Genomic DNA, 25,189 nt, shown 5'->3' on the forward strand with positions numbered 1-25,189 from the left:
TTACAGATAAGCTTCTTTTACCAGCAAAATAAGACATTCTTAGATGTTGACATTAAAGACAAACTCCTAGTAAACTGAATTTCCGCACCGTCAATCATTTCTAAGATAAACGATTCAATTGCTCGAGGACGGTCATTGTCGTGCACCTAATAACCATGACTAATAAATAACGTCGCATAATTGCGATAGATGATCTGAGACGACACCCACGAAACTTGTATACGTATAGGGCCAACCCACGGATAAAACATACAAGCTATTTTACATAAAATCCTACAAGGTTCGACACTAATTACAAATATCTTTCTAACTCACATTATTTGTTGGTATCTCTAAGACTTTTACCTGTACGAACATAATCTTTTTCATTACGAATGATGTACGTACGTATAATTATCATCGAGGTATAAAATATTCAACTAAAAGAAATTTATTCGGATATTTATTTTACAATAAATATTTATTCAAAACAACCCGAATAATCCTCAACTCAGCTAGAGATGACTGTGATATCGTAGATTATTTATAATCTCTCTGATCTAAGTGAAAAAACAATTGCTGTCCCACTGATGATCTTTATATCAGCCAACGTGTTTGTCTCATATAAAGTTATGTATCCTGTGCAGAGTTCAGGAGTTGGTACACGGAAGAAATGCGAGTCTGATTGATTATAAGCATATTAAGCCTTACTCGGTCACAGTTTATTCGTTGCCTGCAGGTGCCTGATAAAATCGCGTGATAAAGGCAGGCAGGGACAAACGAAGTGGACGATAAATCCTTTTGCTGCTCAGGATATCAACCCCTAAGTTTTATACAGTGCATCGTTTAGATAGCTCTCTAGAATAATTTGAGTATCCTTAACTATTTTTATTCTATAAATTCTGTAAAGTTTGTAGAGGATATAACAGAACAGATAAAATTGGAATGAGCAACAGTATGTATGAGATAATTTATGGAGATCTGTTTTTAAAATAAAAAGTGTAAGTGTACATAGGCGTTTCTTACATTGCATCTAGATATCTTTTTTCCCCCTTCAGTAATATATATACATATATATTATATTTGTATCGATAATTAATTTCGAAATTTGCTATGCATTTATTTGAAGACACGTTTTATAGTCAGGCCAAGAAAAAAAATATTCGAGACACAAACGAGATGATATCAATACGGAAGAGGACCGAGTTGAATAGAAAGAAAAATGAAGTGTGGGCTGTGGCTTAATTGGTCGGTATCTCAATTGTTCTGTATCGCGGTCGGACGACAAGAAACTTTCTTGCTCGCCCATCCTCTTCCGCAACGCGATTGAAAACGCGGCTCATTCTTCCCACACAGCTGTCTTGAGGAATTATATCCATACTTCCCTTTATTTGTACATTTTGCATTGAAGCAGATCTACTTTTGAATATCGGTTAAATTACTTTTAATCCCAGTCTCTATTGGTACTAATTATAAGTAGTTTTTTATTTTACATAAATTTGAATTCAATTTAAACGAAATGAAAATTTCTTTTAATATTCATTTTACTCGCAATTACTGGTCGAATAAATTTATTACATACAACACTCGTCTATGGATATAAACAATATAGGGGAAAGTTATTTACATTATATTACTTTTTTATTGTTAGTATTTCGTATACATAATGTCATTCCATCTTGTCGCTCCTGGTCAACTACATATTATTCCAGTGTTTTTTTATATATATAATTTCACAAGTATTAGGACAAAACGACAAATTTCAGAGCTGACTAGGTATATATTTGTTATACACTTTTATGTACATAGATCTTTTGAAATTCGACTTATTTCAGCTTTCGCAATATCAGTAGATATTGCTAAGTAATCTAATGAAGTTAGTGGACACTACAGCGAAAATGTGAAATACAACAGTTATTATGAAAGTCAATTATGCTTTCAAAATGTTTCGCATCTGTCACAACTGTGGTCTGTCGAACAAAATCGTCTACTGATGTTTGTTCAAATTGTACGCATATCAGAATTTCAAAGTGTCTGGATGAAATTCGAATTGTTGTGAATTAGGTACTATTACAACAATTTTAGAAAAATTGAAGGTATAAAAAAAGATGAACTTCCTGCAACTTCTGAGCGATTTGATCAAATGAATGTGTGGCGCTAAAAGCGACGGCATAACAAAGCTATTGATCTTTTTGTATAGTGTACATATTTTTAACGATATATCAATCTAACGAGTTGTGATTTCGAAAAATCGCCGATATTATTTACAACTGTTGTCTTCCAATACAATGTCCTACGACTAAAAACCGAATTAATTTTTCAATATCTTAAAATATATCTAGTTCTGAATTTTTCATTTTCTACGATCACTAAAGATACAAAGGAAATAAGAAGAAAATTTACAATATCCTGATCAAACTGTTCTCAATAATGTGTCGTTTATAAGACGATCTAGAAAGTTTACTAGAAATAGAACTAGCTAAAGTACTGCACATAAAAAAGGATGTTGTCACTTGTTCAACTGTGTCCTTTGAAGATTTTAGTTTCCTATATTGAATAAAATTATTGACTTCTTCATCTGCGCATATCCTTTTCAAATAGCACTATGATTTCGTTTACAAGTATCCTTAATTTACATTTCTTGACTTGTATACAGTTTACAAATAGCAATTCAGTCCCATTTCTGTTCAACTAATTAGGAATTACTTGAAAAAGATATTCCACCAACTCTTCCCATTTGCCACACGTAATAATTTCATGCAAATGAATAACAGATCTTGTTATCTTCTGCCTGTATTTTACTCGTAATTGATACCGCACTTATTTTACTCTGTCTTAAATTACTGTACCAGAAATGACTAAAATCGGCTGCCTAATAATTATCAAGCTGAGCCTCGAAGGATAGATTGTGCGTGGTCCACCCTCTTTAAAATCCTTGCAGCCAGGAAATCAAGTGAACCCCTTCGTACAATCCCCGATGATTCCTCTCTTGCTGGATGAAGGTTAATTGATGCCTGTTGGTCGTGTGGTAGTGACGGCTGCTAGACAGTAGATCCTGCACATTGTAAGTTAGAGAATATGACAGAAACGTCGAAGTGTCCCTGAAGCCTTCAGGCCGGTGTAACATTCACTGTCACATAATTATAACAGAACTGACTTGATATCTGAACACTTGCTAATAATAATACGAGAGACAAGGAACAAACGTAATGTGGGATGAATACAATAAAAATTATGAAACAAATACCAGTTGATCAGCAATCGTTGCCTTTTATCTTTATATGCCAAATCTATATCCTCATTTCATCGAAGAAAAAAGAGAAAAACACAAGAATGCGAGTATAAACCACACTCTGGTAGCATTTTACACTCTACAGTGGTATTATCTCAAATAACTGTTTCAAATAATTATGCTATAAAATAGCATGTTATTTGAAATATTGCCATTTCAGATATATCTAGATCTAGTAGACCGATATTGATTTCCGCACCGCGTGCTGATTGAGTTTGTGTTGTCAAGAAACACGTGACGAGGATCATTACGGCACAGAGAGAACGTCGGCATATCGTCGTTGACGTTGTCGTCGTCCTATTTTTGGAGAAGCTTCGTTGGGCTCAGCCATCGACGTGGTGGGGTTGCTCGCGACCATGGACCATCAACCGCGCCATTTATGGACGCGTCGCGACGCATGGTCGCTTTGCCGAATTACGCGATGTGACCCCAAAATCTTAGCTGCACCTTCAGAAAATTAGTCCATAGTGCATTTTCCATCTATCATAGACAAGTTGGTCAAAAATCAAAGTAAAAGAACACTGATACAGCGGTTACCATAGCTACATCAACGAAAAATACCAGTTATTGCTTTTCAAATTTCATTTCAGAGCGTAGACTTTTCTATTTTTACCATAGGGGATAAGCAAAAATTGCTGTCTTCAATATACCTTGACATAATAATTCTGGTTCCAGTGTCCATAACCTAATTAATCTCGAGTTTCTTTTCTTCCCTTTTTATCTTCATATTTCTTTCATCGAAACACCTTGAGCATCAAAAGGCGTGTTCCATATTAACGGCTAATAAATAATTATCACACTACGTGTCAGTATTTACATAGCTAATTAAGGATAATTGACCAGGAGACTGCGCTCTCGAGGGCAAGCGACTAGGCTGAAGTGTATTTTACGTTCGCCGGTTACTTTCACTACTGTAGTTGAACATTGAATCGTAACGCTATCCACATTGTTACGTAACCGATAAATAATGAAGCAATATCGTGGAAAGAGAGTAGAATTCAACATAAACTTTCAAATTTCACATTACTTTGTAAACTGACAATGAGTACGACACTTTGTACGTTTTGAAAACAATACATAGTAACAAATCCTACCTATTTTATTTCGCATCTTCTTTCTTTGCTTTGTGCGAACGAATCTTTGTCCACGTGCAGCCTACATTCGATGATTAGCTGCCAAGAATAATAAGATACATATTCAGGTGAACTACATATGATCCACTTATTTGGCAAATTGATTAACTCCGCAAAATAAAAATATTTATATTTGTTTTAAATGGGTATACAAAATTATGAAGCAACCAAGTGTTTTGACGTTGTCGTCATTTTAACGTTTTGACGTTAAAATTTTAAAAATTCAAAAAGTAGAATTAATCATTTTGACCTGTGAACGACTCATATATGGAACTCATTAACACAGTCATCTCCAGACAATTTTTCTGCTTTTCGGTCCATTTTTAAACGCTATTTGTACTTATATGTGTAGCTATGTTCAAGATTTGTTTACTATATAATATGACGCTAGAAATAAAAGTGTTTAAAGGTCTGTACAGGGGGATGGACACAGGTGTCAGAAATTTTAAAGTGTGATTCTACATGTCACAATCAAGAATAACGATATTGCGTGTCGAGTTTGGTTTCAGAGTTATCAATTAATACAAAAACGTCTAGACTTTGCGTGAAATGTGTCTAACTTAAGACTTACTCTACTATCAACAAGCATTGCATAGTCAGGATCAGAGTCCAGGCACAGCGAACTTAGTAATATAAGTTCTATGTCAAATACATTCCACGCGTATTTTAGGCGTCTTCTCAAGAATTAATAACCCGAAAACAAGGCCTGAAACGCAATTTCATCTATTCTCATTTCCATCTTATAGAAATACTTCCTGAAGTTTTTTTACACTTTTTGTCGAACACCCTTCATATCTTACGACACTGAAAAATGAATGATTTTTATGAAACCTTTTTAGCAGAGGAAGTAAATAAATCTAACATTTGTAAAAGTGGTATTGTAGGTATGTCAGTTACTAAAATGTAATAAAAACATTTTTTGACTAAGTTTACTCTAGCTTCAAACTGGTTTTCCTTCGCATTACATCGTTCTTAAAGAATTTAGGCTTGCCTGTTGCAAGATTTCTGCCCGTGGAGTCATTGCATGTGCAAAATTATAGTATGTACTTACAAAAATGTACTTACAAAATGATCGCATAATTATCAGCTGTTGAGCCGATTTTGTAAAAGAAAATTAGATCTTGTCGAACCAATTTTGATATTAAAAGTGAATTTTTATAGAAATTAAATTTTATAATACTGTTTGAATTAATAATGAATGGAAAATAATTCGACAGCTAGCAATTATTGAATTTTTTTTTAAATTTAGAAAGTATGTGCTTTCATGATAGATAGGTATTTCGCATTATCCTTAATGACATTATTGTTTTTAAGAAATTTATATTTACAGCAGTTCTCACGACTTGTAATTTACATAAGTGAATCTTGGGGTCACGTTTTTCATTATTTAATTTTATTATAAGAACATTGTAAGGATATTATAAATTCGAAAGTTTAGTAATTAATGATCGTCACAATGAGAATAAATAAGTTGATTAGTAATGCTTACTGATCTCACGGTAAATACGTTAACAAAAATTTGTTATACTCCTTTATTAAATTTTTCTACAAAATTAAAAATGAATTGATGTAGAATTTTAATTTAAACACGTCGTTAAACAAATTACTTTAATCACTTGTTTATCTTTTATTATTCATTCAACTTTTAAGAACTTAAATGTTTTTTTTGTTTTTCTCTTCTCCCTAGTAACTTCTCTTATTGTTCTCATTTATTCATTCCTAGCTGTGTATTGACTAAAGATGTTTCATATTAGTCTGTTGTATCTTTAATATCCGAAGTTCAAGACCAGGACCAGTATTTTTCGAGATTTAAATTAAACTAAGTGTGGATGAGATCAAGTCAAAGTGACGTTGGTAACTCGTAAAAATAAACATGCTTGGGTATCGAGACACTTCTTTCAAAATTTCAGGGAGGATTCAGGATTTCCATTAATTTTAACAATTGGTGGGGATAACGATATGTGACGAATCAAATATATTACTCGAATTCACATTCAGAATAAAAATGTTATTTGTTCTGATTCATGAATGCAAACGATAGATAAAAGGTAGCTGACTCGGTACTCGATCAGAACCCAGTAGTTGATGACCTTAATAAATAATAAATAAATTTAGAATAAATAAATAAATACTTTAAAATCATTATTTATTGAAGTAATCGATTATTAAGTACTGATCAAATGTCGAGTTAACTACCTTAGATATAACTATTAAGTTCTTCTTTGTTAGCAAATATCATTGATTTAAACAATGTAAATTGACTATTAAAGGGAGTCCTTTCTTTTTCTTCAGTTTCAACGTATCTTTCCATTAAAAGAATCAACATCTCTTACTAAGTGATCAAATACTGAGTCAACTACCTTAGATACATATTGCTGAAACAATGATATAATTAAAAACTTTGCTCTTCTTGAGTTATTAGTACAGACAGAACAGTTTTTAGCATTAAATGGCAATATTAACACAGTCCTTAGTATAGATAATGCATCTCAATGTATGTATAAGGTGATTCACCTAACTTTGATGATTCCAATTACTCACAAATTGTTAGCTCTACATAAAAATTACATGACTTTAAGGAAATAGACCATTCTAATACAGAATATTCGGGAAAATTCAAGGGATAATTTTAAGCACCAAAATAAAACGAAAGTTAATAATATCAAAATTGCAACTTAATCTTCGTTCATTACTTATAAGCCTTAAAAATCGATAAAATCCATCTGAAACTCATCAAATCGAATGGTATTGTCAACACGAAATCCGTGATAAAGATCAGGGCATAGAGAGCAATGATTATCATAGCCACAGCCCAGATTAGGAACCGTAAAAAGAACTAACCGCGGTTACACGAGACAAGAAAAATCTTTTCTTAAATTTCCCTCCACCTACAACCGAATACCCGTGTACATAGGCAAATTTCTTTAAACGCAGTCAATCTTTTACAGTTTATTGTAGTCCAGGGGTGGCCAAGCTCCTTGATAGTCCGAGCCATTTTTCAAAATTTAAAATGTTTCGCGAGCCGCAACTAATTCGTATTTAAAAGGTATTAAAAAAATTTTTTTGTTACAACGTTGCACTTAGTCTTTCATATTTGTCGTCAGTAATTTCAAAGACATTTTGAAACACATACGGAACGATAATAATTTTTTAAAATATAATAGCACAAAAATTAAAAGGGAACTCGGGTACACTTATCGAGAGTCACAAATAATCTTTCAAAGAGCCGCTTGTGGCTCGCGAGCCGCAGGTTGGTCCCCCCTGTTGTAGTCAGTTAACACGTTGGTGGATATGGCGTCGACCCTTAGAGACTGACATTCTACCTAGTAGGGGAACCTAGAGATAAACGTAACAATTTGGATTTTTGTCTCTGTAATTTTTAGGTTTCATAGAATTTTTAAAAAGTTCGTGCACGACAGTAAACCTACATTCTTAAACAGAATAATCAAATAAAAAACTAGCAATATGTTACACCTGTTTTTTAAATAAACCTTTCATTAAAGTATGTCATTTGTCACTTTTGTCCCTACCTCTGGGGACGAAAGTAACATGCGATAATACAAAGTAGGGATAGAGACATCCTATCCAATCTTAACAAAGTGATGATGCCATTTTATATCGAAATTCTCGAATGTTGTCCTCAGTTTTCTGTGTTAATGATCGGTTGTCTCGTCAATGTATCGAATACCTCGGAAGTTATCCTCAATTTTCGATCGCGCTATTTTGTATTGTTATAATTATTTTTACTATAACTTAGATATAGTAGGGATATTTATCATTTTTGTCTCAAAAAAAATGTTTTTTAAGATCAGTATTGTGATTTGCCGACAGCTTCAGGAGACTCTGTCAAACTGTCAGTCATTTTACCTGCCAAAAACTTAATAAGTATGTTCGTCTGTTCAAATGATAACAAGCAAAGACAAGGTTTCTTTCTATAGGTAGTTTACAAAAAGTTATTGAAAACAGATGCGCAGATATACCTTGCGTGCGCGTAGATCTAGTTTTAGTTTAAAAATTTAATTAAGTAATAAAAGAAATACTTTTGAAAGATATTTTTACTTATTCGGAAGGTAAAAATAAGTATAAATATCAACATAAACTTAACATAGACTGTTAAGAAGCCAGCCTACAATCTGTTTTTCTTTTACAAATGTTGGACATTCTATAAACATTAATTTGATATCTGCAGATCACGTTTAAGTTCTTAGTAAGTCCATGTTTCTCGATTTTTTTTTTTTTTTGTCGTATGGTAGCCAAAAAGAAATGTTTTTATTATATATCAAAGTTAAAAAGCTGAAAATCTTGGCATTTCCCAGGATATGAATAACTATTTTCATAATGGGTATATAGGGAAATAACTTCATAAGTCCATGTGAAACACAAGAATAATTTGATAAATCAACGAGAAACTCAAAGTTATTAAATAGTTTTTAATAATTGTATTGAAAAACATTGACTATACTGACTGTATGATTCGTTTTTGTTATTTTGTAGTGTTTTGTTTCAAACTACAAAGTCGTTAGTTTGTAGAATTTAGGAAATGTGACTTAACAAGTTCTTTCCTTAATAAACTTTATTAAAATAACATATCCAGTAAAGCAAAGAACATAGAAGAAAGTCGCAAGTTAGAGTCGGGACAGAAGTAACTTGTTACTATTATCTGTACTAACGGTATTTCTCATAAACGTGTTCAACATACTAATCTAACTTATAATCATAACAATTTTTATACCTATCTATAAGGTCAATATCTATTGAATGCAATACATAAAAAATCAAAGGATTTTATGAAGCCAGAATAAAAGGATACGTAATTGAAACAGACCCTACAAGTTTACTTTTAATATACTATTTCAATAAAACGTTAAAGTAGGAAGAACTGCTTATTATCACATGTTGCCAAAAACTAACGTGCAGGAGAGATGGAAATGACATGCAAACATGGAAACACAAGATGATATTGATGGATTGGTATTTGTTTTATAACGTTTGTTACATTTGTCCCATGTTACATTTGTCCCTGCTCTCCCCTACATACGTTTAAGTAGTAAGTCATCGATAGTTGAAATACAATAAGAAATTAAAATGAAATTTAACGAGTGAGAAATTAGATATGTTTATGGTCTTTGATAAGCGCAAAAGAAATCCACATGCCTGTATGCTGAAGGATACTCTATCCATTATTATTAAAAACATATTATTAGTACATGATAAAAAAACTCTACAAGTACATTGGGAAAAGTACACTTAGCATCTTTCAAGCGACTAGATCTCTATCTTAACAGCTTAAAGGCCTTTCAATTGAGAAAACACTAAAGCAGACATACGAATTGGTATTGGTGCCAAGAGAATTCCCAGTGATCTGTAAAGACCTTAAGAATCGATATGATTTGTTTCAAACGTACCGTTATTCTCGATATATTTTGCAATATAAGTGAAATAGACATAAATTTCCGTTTTCGGTCCAAAAGTGTTGCTTACAGACGTAACTATCAAAGCTTCGTGTATAAACAATGTAGAAAAAAATTGTTGCAATACGTATCTCCCTTGCACTCAGATAACCTTTGCTTCTTACATTTTACCGTAGAGCAAATAGTTTACGAGTAACTTTGGATCGGTAAGTTAAGTACTCTACACATTTGACGTCAAATTGTTCAGATTGTAAGTAACCATTACTGAATTTGAATAGTGATATATCGTTCAAGTATGTGTTCTACGCCTACATAACATCTATTTCACCGAAACAAAATAAGAAATAGATACTCTCTAATAAACAATAAAAAAAAGAGGAAGGTAATAGAAAGTGAAATTTCTTCGTAACATTATTTCATTAACATAAATTGCTTCCTAAATGCTGTCAGATTATGTGCATTGACGATGTTTTATCTGCATTTCCACTCGTGAAGAGATTTCAAAGCAGGAAGAATTTCCTGATAGGTGAGGAATTAATGAGCCTTTGAGAACCAAACCGGTTCTGGACCGGATGAGAAGGATACTTTCCTGAATGATAAGACTGTCGATACTTAATAAGAGGTGTTCTCGATAACAAGCCAGATTCTCGAGACGCGTTTCACCATTTATATCCTCCTCCCCCCCTACATGCGAAACCTTCGTCATTCAGTTCGATGACCGATGTAACAGATCAACTGCAAGTTTCGTCAGATTACTTTACATCATTACTTAGGTTATTCCCTCCATGTTCAGCCACGCGATCCTGTCTTTCGTTTTCACTTTTTGTCGGAGAACTCGTCTGGTTGTCCCTGGAGGACCGCGCTGCACACCGAATACTTTCACGACTAATGTAAGAAACGGGCCACTTTCTCGCTGAAAGAAAGACTGCAAATAAATTTTCTGCATTGACTTCCTGTTCTACAGTAGACGGTACAATCAGCCGTACCATTCGTGCCTTGAAATTTTAACAGCCAATGTCCAATCTCTCCCAGTTTCTTTGTGAAGCGTGTTTCAAGCGTGCATTTTCTAAAGAGACTCTTTTTATCGTACGTTGACCAGTGGGTGTAAACCAGCAACAGCTTTCCAAACTGGTTTCGCTTAATTAGGTCACCAAACATTCATGGATAACAACAGGTTGCGGTTTGTCACATTGATACGATAACGCAAAGATGATCTGATGATAATGACAACCAGTGGAAACCATATGGCATTATAATTGAGTTTGGTCGAAAAGCTGAAATCGAAGTAAATTGTGCTTAAAGTTTCGACTTGGATGAGAAGTGATCGAAATAGTATTTATTATTCTTAGCTATATGTCGATAGATACTTTCGGCTAAAGAATAAGGTCTGGATCAAAATTCTCGTTGGAAACAGTGTCAACGGATATTAGCAAGGAAATGTAGGTTGAGTTACGGTCACGGTCATGAGTCATGACCAAATGTGGTACTCTTTATCTATATGACCAGTAACCCTCTGTAGCGGGACATGCTCATTGTTAACCAGTGAAAGTTCGTGTCCAGATTCTGCTTTTTCTCGTTCCCAAAGCTGGCTTCGGTGAATGTTTCAGTCAGCTCACAATTCCAGTCAGAATAGCGGTTTATGATTATAGTCACAAATCTCAGACAGTCCGCTCACTTTCTCGAACTGTTGTATAAAATTTCTGCAATTCCTCCATTACAATCACAGGTCTTTGACATTTTATGGCTCTCTGAGCAGGGCTCTCCGAGATCTCGGAAGTTCTCGCATATTATCATTTAGCAAACTAGTTACTCCCTGGCAGGCGTAACTTCCAACAAACTAATAACACGATACAGCATCTTCCACTTACGAACAGATCGATAGAAAATGATACGAAAATCTAGTCTATTGAATGCAAGGATACTTACTTTTAGACTTTAGATGAAACTCTAGTCATAGAATACAGATGTGGAATAAATAGAGGACTTGTGGACAACTTTGACAAAAATGTAATCATTTCTATGTTTACAATTAAATTTTCTTTTTAATCCCCCTGCTAAGGTTTTTGTCATCTACATGTAGATCTGCAATGTTATGGAAAGATAACTAATAGTTTCTTAACGTTGTTTTTTTTTCCTCTAGAATTTAGTTCCAAAAGTAAACTCGTACCTTCAATCAATCAAGATAGTTATGTACTCATTCTATAACATTCAGTGTAATCGAATCTTGATTACTATGCTTCTACTGTTTCAGAATATTAAGGTAGTTAATGTTTGGACAAATTGAATGTTCCATTAACTAGTGTCTGCTTAATCGAGGTCCTATTGTATAACCATTTTTTCAATATTGCTAATTAAAGTGGCATTTTTACTTTTTTGTTCTGAAGATTTAAAGTTGATTTTTATCATCATCAAGGACTTTATTTCATTGCTGAATTTTATTTTAAAATACATCTTGACCAGAATAATTAAGAATTAATATGATATCGTAATAACTACGTTATTAATTGTTTTTACATTTCTGTCTATGTATTGTATGTTGTCACATAAGAAAACTATACAACAGTACTGTCGGTAAGAACGACAAGTGTCTGACACATCGAGTGTTTGGGTTTAAGCATCAATTGTGAAAGGACAATGGTTTGTACAACGTACAAGGTGATTTATCTCAAGATTGTGTGCTCTGCATGCAGAATTTTCAAGAGTGTAAAATGATAGTGGTTCGAGAGTTGTGAGAAAGTCATTATAAGTTGCATTTCGTTGAAAGAGTTAAGCAACATTATTTAAATCCTCGCATAGTATCCTGTCGCCTATTATATGTCATCATTACTTTTCCTTTTAATGCTAATTTCATTTTTAAATACAGAGAACATTCCGCTTGACTAAAGCACTTTCAATATTTTTATCCTATTCATGATACGAAGAAATGTTCAAGAGAGGAAATACAATAACAGAAAAAATACTACCCATTACTCAAGTCATTTAAAGAATATTTGAATGACAATGACTTTTGAAGATTAATTATGTATTATCAACAGTAAGTTATTTTACAGTCTCATGAGTAACTAAAAACAAAACCTGATGTATAAGAATATTTTGTACTAAATATCGACTTTATATTATATTTTCTTGTTATCTTCTTTATTAAAACAATTTCTCAGTACTTGATGATTTTTGAAATTATTTGGTAACACTCCATACTGTGAAACAGTAACCAAGTAAAAACAGAATTATATGTAAGTCTGTGCACTTTTTTATGTAGTTATGACAACTACTATGCGGTGCTGGAGAGAATGCTAGCGAGATGACACAGGAGCAAAAAGAGTACATTCTGCTTATTCCGCTTGTTACGAAAAGCTGTAGTTCTCATTTGTTTTACGAAAAGTAATATATTTCGATTATAGAAAAAAAAAATACATTTCATCTCTTCTTACGAATGGTAGCATGTTTCATCTTTACTACGAGAAGTTCATCATTTCATCACGAAAATCACATTTGGACATTCGAAGAATGTTATTTTTGTAAAAAGAATGTTCATTTTTTGTAACTCAAATAAGACGTGCTAATTTTCGAAATCCACATCGATTTGTACATGAAATCGTTTCGGCCAATAATGAAACTACGTGTGGAAAAAGGTTTTTCTACTCTAACGTAGTCAATTAGACTCGTATTCCTTCCGTTAGTACCTATCCTTTCCAGCTCCGTGCAGTTACAGTGCAGAGATGAGAAGTCCAATGAGATGGCACAGCAGCAAGAGAGGTACATCGCTCATTCTGCATGATTCTGTCTACGTCACTTTGCGTCAGCAATTTTAGAGACGTTATTTATATTGAAATTTATTAAAAGCGAGTTACCACTACTCAAAATCAAGCGGACTCTAGCAAGGAAAAGGGAAGAAAAGAAGGCGATTACCACAAACAAGTTTGGAGCAAATAGGCGTATGAACACATGTAATTGCCTCAAATTATATAATCAAAAGGATAAATGCCTGTTACAAGGGCTCCACCTCCGATTTTGATGATTTTCTAATATGTTATAAAGGGCATTATTTTGAACGACTTTTTCATTAGAAAAACTTTGCGGTTTTAATTTCCAAAATTAAAAAGACTATTGTTACTACTGCAGTGACTTCTGCCTGTATGTGCACATCCACAGCAGCGTATGCGTAAGCCCGATGGCATCGCTTATCTATTGTTTCTATGAACACGTTGCGACAGTCGGCAGGTAGCTTCTTATATAACGGGTAAACTAAAAGATTAAACTTGGTCAATTTTAATGTTGAATTTCAACGAAATGTTCATTCCATATTTTCCATACTGTTTTCGTGCAGAATTGGTCTGGCAAATAGGCTCTTTTACGAGATGGGAGTGCAATGGCGGTATGGGGGTAAAGTCACCCCCATGCTTCGAAATTTTGAACTTTTCCAAAAGCAATGTTTGGTGTGAACACGTATAAACAGAATACAATGTAGTAGCTTCAATAGTTTTTGGCAAATATCTTGGAAATTAAAGCCGCCCACAAATTTTTCCAAAAGAAAAAATTGTTCAATATAATGCCATTTATAATATATTTAAAAATCATCTAAATCGAAGATGGAACCCTTCTAATAGATAATTACCAAGTTTCTTTCTATTTAAGTTCAAATTATTCAATTTCATTTTGGTTCTTAACTAAAAGATTATGTATCTAGTTTTTCTCTTTAATTCTATTACACGATTGGCTATTAGAAAAGAAAAACGCGCTGGCTTATCTAAAAAAAGGAAAACCAAAGGGTGGAAATTGTACAAGAGGCAATCGGATCCACATTTCTTTCGCGCGACATCTCGTCTTTGCATAATATTTATCAAACACATTACTTGTTACACAAACACATTAGTTCTTTTTAAATCGTAGGACCATGTATTCATTCTGTTTCAGAGTTTTTTTTGGTAGAAATTAAATACAATAATACTGCGCTTCTCGAAATTTTACATTTAGAAATTCAAATCAAACACATACCTAAACTGTAATATGACAGTGCAAAAAGGACCTTGAGACACACATCCCCTTAGTTGTGCTAGCTCGCTAGAATGCTTGGGCTGTTTTCCGCACGAAATGCGTCTTTGTTCGTCGCATCAAAAGAATGGTACACAGTGTGCAAGCAACCATGATGCATCAACATCACTTACACCAGTGCTGTCAAAGCTTTAGTCATGAGTAAAACAGACTCCTCGCACTTCATTATCATATACATGAACGCTAATTAATGTCGTGTTGTGTGGTGTACCCATACAAATAAAATGTGGCCTGTAGAAAGGTCTAAAGCAACATAAAGACCTTCATCTATAGACAGTACCGATGCATTCATTTCTGTAGCTATGTAATAATTATAAGAACTCAATCTCAAGGTTGACTGATATTCTGCACATTATCTGGCAAGGAGACGACTTCAACTGTCCTTTAACTTCAATTAATCCCTTGTAATGGGATCATTTAGTCAACTTGTTTTACACACACATATATATAAGAGAGTAGGTCCGATACGTGCAAAAAGAAAAAAGTAAATACAGAATTGTGAAAATAGCTCGATATATATGATAAAAAATTGGAAACATAAAAGAATAAATGTTTAAAAGAATCTGCATCGAGGAAAATATGTAAATTGTGTGAACGTTACCTTATTATAGATTTAATAAAATTATAAAGTCGGTCGAAAAACTGCATTGTCTGAACTTAACAATTAACATTGCGGTGGCTAGCCAGAGACTCAGGAACGAACTGGATCCTTATCAGTCCTTTTTTTTTTTTTTCTTGATTCCTATCAATTTGGAACCCTAGAAGTGGCGAAAAGAACAAACAAATCCTTAATACAAAATTTATAATTCATAAAATTTATAATGCATCAATTCACTATCGCCAATACAGCATTATCAATTAATTAAATACTTTTTACAAATAGTGAAGAATGTGTGCAGAAAAAAATATTTGAGGCTTCAGTGAAACAAATGTTAAATAGTGAATTTATAGTATTTCCTATATAGTTATCTTATAATTAATTGACAATGTCGTATTGATAGTAATGAATAATTATGAATATCTCTTTTATTACCTCTGGAGCACCGAATTTACAAAAATCGAGAAAAAAATGCGCTGATTGTTTCTGAGTCCTCGGCTGTACACCGCAGTACTGCCTCGTTATGGTCTCATTGTTATATTTGCTAGAGTTTGAAATTATTTAGAGTGAAAGAATGTTATTTGCGAGCACTGTCACTCACTAGTTTTGGGAAAACCAATGTGGAATTTTATGAGCATAAGTTGACCACGATAATAAGTCCCATATTATAAATTCGCCAGTGAGCAGCGAGTCTATATCGAAGAACCACTGCATTTTACTGAAATCGCTATATCTCACTGTCGACTATACACTTTAACTATCATTAAGTGTGATGGATTGTGTTTCATTATCACGAGATGTAAATTGTTCAGTGACTGTTTCTTGTTGTGAACGATGTCCAAGAAGGAACTACGTGGATTTCAGTGCTTGGCAACTTTCACAGTAATACTACAAGGAGAACCTACACGTTTATTTCTGGACGAGATTGTTCCACTTTTAAAGCTTAACGTTCCAAACCTATCCTGTCTGCAAAATATGAGTCTGAAACAAAAGTGAAGTAAATTGCCAATACTTTGCAATAAACTTTTTATTCAGACTCGATCCATGTCATTTTGAAACACGTTTTACGATATAATTTTTAGAAATTTTCTACGATTCGCAGCATTTTGCTGGTTATCGGTTCCGAGTATAGTTTGCACTTACGACTATGCTTTGTATTCTTCTTCGTGCACTTCTGTCCTACTTAGATGGATTTATGTTAATTTTTTTAGATGAATTTTTACAGAAAATTTGTTCTCGTTTTGTTATAAAGTCTTTCAAATTTGTGATATTTCAATTGCGAAAGTTTTATGTTCAAACTAGCTACCATTGTTTAACGAATAGATTAAATTATATTATGTACACTATTGTCAGAATTCAAAATATGTTTCGTAATTTAGTCATTGTTTTAAATGCGTATTTTGATCGCGATACACCTGAATTGTGTACACATGCTTCTAAAATGACTCACCTGAAAATAAACTAGTACTCACTATTGCAGAGAAGATTTCACAAGTGTAGAGCAATAGCCATGAGTACATGTTACATTGCACTATGCGTGCATATGTATTTATTTTGCTGACCCAAAGTTCACTCTCGTTTACACACTCTTGAATTGTTCAGCAAACAATCACTTATTATTCCATTAAACAAGTAACAATATATTAAACGTTAAGAAAAATTAGATATATTTTCTAACATACTTGCCGATCTATTGCAAGGCAACATAATACAGCTGTTGAAATTTAAAAAATGAGAGTTTTCGTGAACATTACAACTGTACGATTCGTGTTGAAATTTAGAAAGCTGTATTTATTCGAATGTTGAGTGTACTGACATATTGAAGTCGCGAAGTAAAACTAGTTTTAACAGGCTTACGTCAGGATGACAGGTTATCTTCGTAAACTTTTTGAATACAGTTATTCAATATTACGAAAGGTTTATGTATTAAATTTATCTATGAATCTGCGACATTTTATGAAACAGTCACCAGTATTCCAAAAACAAGAAATCAAGAGTTCGTTATAATTACTTACTTTGCATTACCTACAATTACTTACTCAAAATTGCTGTCTTTTTAATGCTCAAAATTAAGCAGAACTTCACCTGAAAATTCCAATTTTCTAAAGTTTAGGGAAATAGTCATCTGTTAGTTAGTTCATGCCTTGAAATGATTGATGTTTTATTTATTGATGTTTTAGGTTAGCGTTATAAAAGGTATAAAACGATTTACAATTAACAAAATAAACGTAACTTAATATGTGTATGGAATACCTACATGATTCCTTTTATTGTTTTAATTTAGATATTAAAATATGGGATTAGAATCTCATATGCACATACGAGGTGTGGCAATTAAATATAACGAGATTGGTGTGAGAAATGTGATTTATTGCTAATAAAGTTACATTTAACTTTTATCCCCTTCAACATACTTTCCTCCCCTATCTATACACCGCTACATAAGTGTCTTCCATTGTTTAAAACAATGCTGTAGCTCATCAGTTGTTAGCCTCTTCAACAACTCTGCCGTTTTTTATTTTACATGTTCAATAAACTGAAAATGTGTTCCCTTCAATGCTCTTTTGCCTTTTGGGAACAGATAGAAGTCACACGGTGTGAGATCTGGCGAATACGAAAGATGATCAAGCACAGGAATGTGCTTGTCCGCTAAAAACTGCTTCACAGATAAGGCATTGTGGGCTGGTGCGTTGTCCTGTTGCATTCTTGTGTTTGATCATCCTCCATATTCGCCAGATCTCGCACCGTGTGACTTCTACCTGTTCCCAAAAGTCGAAAATACATTGAAGGGAACACATTTTCAGTTTATTGAACATGTAAAAGTAAAAACGACAGTTGTTGAAAAGGCTGACAACTGATGAGCTACAGCATTGTTTTAAACAATGAAAGACACGTATGCCGCGGTGCATAGATAGGGGAGGAGAGTATGTTGAAAAGGATAAAAGTTAAATGTAACTTTATTTGCAATATATCACATTTCACACACCAGTCTCGTTATTTAATTGCCACACCTCGTACATTCAGCCATAAAAAAAGAAACAACACTCTAATAATTCCGGCAATTCAATATTTCAATGTAGGTTTTTTTTGTAATTATGTAGTAGTTTAACAAGTAATTACTTGTTAATGTTAAACAATAATAGTAGAAAAATATGTTACTTGGAACTACAATCACAAAAATGGAAAGTTCAGGCATCTTCAAACTGTTTGGACCAATACTGGACCAATACTGTGCGATTGACCAAATAACTGTTGTGTACTATTATCATAAGTATTGTAATATATCACAAGTATAATCAATAAAATTAGTAGAACGAAATTTACAGTTGATTATACGCATTTTCGACTATGCGCAGTTGTTCGAATTAAAGATGTGTTTGTCAGAATACTGTAAGATGTTTTTGATCAATTACACAAAATCAAGAAGTTTTGAATTATATGCAGTACCCCTTTGAATGTGGTGCACGCATGTATTCATCTGATAAATATTATTATCAAGCTAATAAAGTGTAATACGAGTTTGACAGCTGAATCTCCGTTTTAAACGTTTCGTACACTTCGGTTAACTTTGGCAACATGATGTCTATATTTGAACGCGTGAAATGGCAATGGGAACTCGGGCTTGTTCATTCTGTTAAAACACTGTATAAGTTTGAAATTTTATGAGTTTACATATTACTGTAAGATCATTAGGTAAATTGGTACGATGGAAAAATTGCGGAGGATTGAAAAGATTAATGAGCAATACGTGTAATTAATGAATAGCAGAAGTGAGAGTGACATAGGAAGATAAAAGTGTGCTGGAGCGAAAGCTTTAAAGAACAAGTGTAAAAAAGTGCATTACAATACACTGTGATAATTAGATTGTGGGTATTTATGCAAGTACCTATTTTCACAAACACAATTAGAAAAATAGTATTAAAAATATTATAGAATGTATTTAACCCTGCGTGGGTACAATGGATCTATTTTGACTGCAGTAAATTCCGAATTTTTATTTTTCCTAATTAATCCTATAAACGTTTGACTCAAGTAGCGATGATACATTAAAATATAGACTTCGATAAATATTTAACAATTTTTTAGATTTTTCGACAATTTAGGACATTAAAAAAAATAGTCACGGCAAAATGGACGCAGTGTGTCCATGAAAAATATGAAAATCAAGTGTGTTCACGGAGGGTTAACTTTCTACAATTCTGAATATTTGAAACTTCTGTACTTTTTGATGCATTGAACTAGTAACTTCAAATATTAAGGTTTATTGTACAATATACTATTATATATTTACTATAAATTATAATAGTGTTGCCAAGTCCATTCATCATTAAAATACAAGAGCAGTTGGCAATTGCAAACAGAAAAGAATTATTTTTTAAATGCGATATAAGACCAGTCTAATGGCAGACAATGTTTCACTAGCGTAGAAGTAGGCACGCAATAAGATTCGTCACAAACCGGATGTGTAATAGGGATTTCTTCAAAGGTGTGATCACAACGATCTCTGAATCAGCCAAATCATTCGCCTTGCAAGCAGGATATAACTCCAGTGGGTTCACAAAAATTTCACCCAGGTCAAGATCTACTTTCCATTTAAAGGTCATCTTTCTTCCTCGTAACTGCGAACAGGTTCCTTACACGCTTACACAAAAAAAAAGGTCAACACTTCAACTCTAAACATGGTTGGACTTGCTCGTTTGTCATACCGCCCCACTATCTTGCTGGCTGTCCTACGCACGCTATTCTCATTTGCCAGACCTTACGATCGGATCAGTGTATGCCAGTCGACGAAACGTGGCCGTGCCAAGAAAAACTCGTTTATTGAAATTTGGTTACCGCGTTCTATCCGCGCTCGTTTTCAAGCACAAAATCAAATTTGCGTTTAATCGAAACATTTCTGTGAAAGGTCAAAGACTTGCAATTAGTGACAAAGGACAATTTAACAAACATTCTGCGTCAGCTGTTTAATTCCAAAGTTGAGCTCAACTCAGCGTCAACAAGTCCTTGGGCATTCCGTGAACGGATTCCATGTATGACAAACAGCTCTAACAAGTTTTACACCAGAATCCAGTTCGTCGAAGGAAGCAATCGATTTCTACTTACGGTTTAATTGGGCTCTGAACATCCTGAAACGGAACACACAATCTGGGTCTATCTCGAATAGGATGTCAGGTGACCTTGGGCATATTCGAGTTCTGGAACTAATCTAAGGAAAGGAAGCAGACTCCTTTGCTGCGGCATTTCAATGACTCGACGAGAATAACTTGCAAAGTCGAGCATCAGTCCCGGGCAGAAGCATGGTGACGTGTGGTTCCGTTTATGTAGTGATTCTCCTTACCCTATCAGTGATCCTGTGGATCTTTAACAATTTCAAACGAAGAAAAGGTTTAACGCGTATTGCAATAATCGCGAGGTGAGGTCACGATTTATTATTCTAACAGAGTAACTAACAAAGAATTCCGCCAACATTATAACATTAAACAGTTTTCACTAAATGACAATATAAAATTCATTCCGAAGAAAACTGGACGTATACCTTAGTTTTGCGTCAATCACGCTTCTAAATATGAAATTTCAAACCACACATTTATTTACTACGTTACTACATCCAGACCATTATATTTCCCTACCATTTTGGTAGACGCTACGTTGAACACTCTTGGCTGAACCTCTTTGTCTACTCATCTGCGATTTGTCTTGAATCTCTCTCTTTCACCTCCGCTGCTTGGCACGTGGCCAGCAGGGAATTCGCCGAAGGAAATATTCGCGCTTAAGCAACGAAACGTTTCCATAGTCAATGCAATGATCCTGTCGTGTTCAATGCTGCTAAAATTTCTAAAAATGTCTTATGTCATAGAACTTCTATTCTTTAGTTTTTAACCAAATTTCAGAGAATTAATCTAGGAGTCATATGATGCCATTGATACAATTTTTTGCATATGAGTAAATATTTGATAATATAACAGCTTTTGCGTTTAAATACACTCGAAAAAGTATATAGATAGTAGAGTAGATGACTAAATAAAAGATGATTGAATATTTTCTCAGAAGTAGCAATACAACTGGAGAGTAAAAATAATGTAAAAGCTCATCTGATAACTGTCCATAGAACCCCATAGAGATAATAGGTATAATTCAAGAACACCAAGAAAAAACCTTAGCAAATATTAATAAACCTTTACATTAGTAAAAGTAACAACCTAAAAAATTAGAACGTAGGAAAATATACCTATGTATCTAATAAAGTCTTTAACCTTTGGGATGAAATTCTATATTCGAGTAAAAGTAAAATTTCATATTTATAAATCGTATGAAGAAATTGAAGTATAAATATAAACATAGGGTTGGCAGCGTGCTAGTATGGGGATGTATGACTTCCTGAAGTAGGAAAACTCGCTTTTATAAATAGTATAATAGATAAATATGTTGGTTCAATCATTTTAAAGCAAAACTTATGAAAAACGTGAATAAGTTTACACATCTCGGAGATGACTATTATTTTCATCATGTTCAGGAGCGTATATACATTGAATATATTGTTCGGTAATGGATAGTTTTCAAAACACCCCATACATTACTCTTATCGCCATTAATGAGCAACGTAAGCAATAGCAACAGTTAAAACAACATATTCTAGAACAATAGCATAAAATATAGTAAAAAATAATGAAAAAATTAGTGCATTCAACGCTTAATCGTTTAAAAGAGATTAGTAGAAGAAAAAGAATTACGTATCAAATATTAAATCTCATATTAGATTATAATAAATTATATCTAAAAAATGTGAGTGTGCTAATACTTCTATACTGTTGAAAATGGGTATGTTCGTCGTAAATTAGTAACGAGCATGTCCAAAAAACCATAAAATTATTGCTACGTGGAGGCAATGTCCGACAAAAACGATTCGCTAACTTTACATGCACACGTGTCTCCACTAATAGCTTCTGGTCCACTTTTATTTTTATCCTGTAACACGCACAAAGTATTTGAGTGTGTTTGAATGGTGCGAACATACTTGGACTTTTATTAATACAGCATTTAGAAGGTCAGTATCATTTTGGTAGTTCCGATAATTTATTAATTAATTAATGGACTAAAATGTTGAAGCAATTTGAAATTCAAAATTATCATTTTCATTGAGATAGACATAGTATCCAGGGGCCTGCTTTAGTTGATACGCTTCATACAAATAGATACCTGAATTGTGAATACACAATTGTAGGAAGAATTTTAATTTAACAGCTTCAGTGCGACTAAAATGCGATCTTCACATTTTGTTTAGTTTTCGTTCCACGACAACTAACATAAATGGTTAGTTTTATCACATATTTGAAGCATCTCATTGATAATAAGTTGGTTAAATGAGAAATATGCAACAAAAATATAATTGCTGGTTTTAAACACGTTAAATATTTGTAACTGTAAGGCAAAACAAAATCTATGTCACATTTTTAAAAAATTCAAGTTAAGGCCTCAATAGAGATCTAGAACATATAATTTACATTATCAGAAAGGAAAAAGAGCATAAAAAGAATTTTTTCGCATCAAATAAGTGTTCAAGTCCGTAAGACATTGTTGAAGTTGAAAACTTTAAACGCCAACATCTCAAAAATAAGAACAGATGACTTAGATCATTTTTGCCTCACAACCACAGATGTAAAAAATCGCATGTACTGAATCTTTGACAAGAATTGAATCATCGTATCGTAGCTAGTTCATTCCTTGGTTATCGTTCATTCCTTGTACGTGTCTTATTAAGTTCTTCTATGAATAGATACATCAAAGCAAGGAAAACGAACGAAACGAACGCAATTCTATAATGAACACTAAACTCTGTAGCAGAGTTGTTAAAATAGCAAAACAATTTGGAAATGATTTATTTATCAAATAATATTTCAGAACTTATTTGTTCGCATGCTTATTTTCAAATAAACTTATTTGCTATCTTATTTTAAGTAAGTATTTTCCCTTTTTATGTGTTATCTTTATTTCAAATAAAAAGTGCCCATCCCTGTTATCGATTTCCTGAATGATTATTTTGCTAATAAGGGAGCGGATACGTTCAACCATCGCCACAATTGACAACTACCGACTAAATTTTAAATGTAGAAACGACAAGTTCGATATAGTAATTATATCTGAGAAATATTAATATTACTTGTCAATTGTTTACTATGAATAATTTCTTAAATATATTTACTATATTGAACCTGTCATTTCTATGTTTGAAATTGGGTTGGTGGCTGAGGATCGGTGGTAATGGTTGAGCGTGACTACTTCCTAAATCATTATACAAGGAAGATAAAGACGAAATACTTCATTACGTGAGTCTTACCGACGACAACACTCCGAAGTTTACACGTGCTTTTAATAAGTTCCCCATCACTTCCCGGATAAATAATTACACACATACATATACAAATATTACAATTACACATCTATAATATTTAATATTATATAATTTATTGCAAGAATGTAATATTTGCAATTTTTTAAAAAAAGAAAACCAACGTGTGCAGTAATAGATTGATACAACTTTTAATGTTCAAAGACAAAATGTGATTAACGAAGGAGACATTATTAAAAGAAAAATATTGTAAAAAATATGTGTACATGAAGGGATCAATTGCAAAACCTTCACTACGTGTCGTGTCGTGACGTCATGTCGTGTCGATGCCATCGCGTGACTTCTGCAATATTTGTTCCAGAAAAATGACAGTTTTGCAACAAGTCATGCGACTTGTCCCTTGACGTAGACGTAAAGTAATATACCTTATCAAACGTGTAGAAACGCGAGAGCAATTTTTCTTTAACCCTTAATTATTGTCATAGAGACTGACAGATTCTGCGTGATACATTTTTATTGTTGCCCTTACCCAATTATGATAAATTTTGTAATGAAAGTTGGTAACATATGTCGTATATCATTTTTATATAACGATTAACACTGTATTCATTTAATAAATATTTAATATTAATAAATTTTAATCGAAGTTTTTGTATCTTAAAACAGGATGTCCTTAGTTGACGGTTAATAGTTATATTTTATTCTTGCAAATCTTTTGTGTATATCATTGTAAACAGAAGTTAAAAAATAAACTAACCAAACTGATATAGTTGAACACCATCTGAACTTTTCCGCTTAAAAGAGAACAAAGTAGTGTGATAGATGAAAAAGTAAAATGTACTATAATGAACGATACTACAGCAAGCAGCTTTATTATTAAAATCACAATACTACAACAAATAAATATGCTACAACGAATGCAGAGAAATATCAGTCATTCTGCTCATTCCTCTGCTCCGACTTCTTGCTGCCATAGTAAAGAGTCAATTGACGATGCAAGTCGTGGATAGAAGTATTAAAGCATCGCTCATCTTTTTCTGCTATTGTTTGTAAAATTAGTCTTCATGTCAGGTATTAGTTAATTTATATAACTGTTAGTTCATATGTATATTTTAATACACGTTACAACGAACAGGTGCTATAACGAACGAGGTTCTGAAACCAATTAGTTTGTGGAAACATGCGTTGGTATACGTATTTCTGTGATTATAAGAAAATGATTTAGGTCACATATTTTTGTTTTTAAGATACCAGCATGTACAATTTTCAACTGCAGTACAGTCTTATTAACTTATGCCTTTTTGAAGTGTTCTTTTTAAGTAAAAACTTCTTTTAATGTCCATTCTTTTTTCTGAAAATATAAATTTTATATTTTAA

The 25,189-nt window shown here is 33.1% G+C and overlaps 1 protein-coding gene and 1 long non-coding RNA gene across 7 annotated transcripts in view; one reads left to right on the top strand and one right to left on the bottom strand.

Moving 5' to 3' along the window:
• The window catches only part of Ssh (Protein phosphatase Slingshot), a 123,350-nt gene that overhangs the window by 88,543 nt on the left and 9,618 nt on the right, over nucleotides 1-25,189 (top strand). Inside the window, exon 1 of one of the 6 annotated variants that reach the window (XM_076388377.1) lies at nucleotides 20,265-20,878. The exons of the other annotated variants lie outside the window; for them this stretch is intronic. Coding sequence (XP_076244492.1) covers nucleotides 20,763-20,878 — 116 coding nt within the window. The 5' untranslated portion in view covers nucleotides 20,265-20,762. Of the gene's footprint in view, nucleotides 1-20,264; nucleotides 20,879-25,189 lie in introns of those variants that run through there. 6 annotated transcript variants of the gene reach the window in all.
• Nucleotides 9,562-11,464, bottom strand: LOC143185836 (uncharacterized). Its single transcript, XR_013002961.1, has 3 exons — nucleotides 11,183-11,464; nucleotides 10,802-11,089; nucleotides 9,562-10,728 (listed from the first exon to the last, which is right to left on the bottom strand). It is a non-coding gene; the product is annotated as an uncharacterized LOC143185836 (long non-coding RNA).

Source organism: Calliopsis andreniformis, chromosome 12 (genome assembly GCF_051401765.1).
Source record: "Calliopsis andreniformis isolate RMS-2024a chromosome 12, iyCalAndr_principal, whole genome shotgun sequence".
Taxonomy (NCBI): Eukaryota; Metazoa; Arthropoda; class Insecta; order Hymenoptera; family Andrenidae; genus Calliopsis; species Calliopsis andreniformis.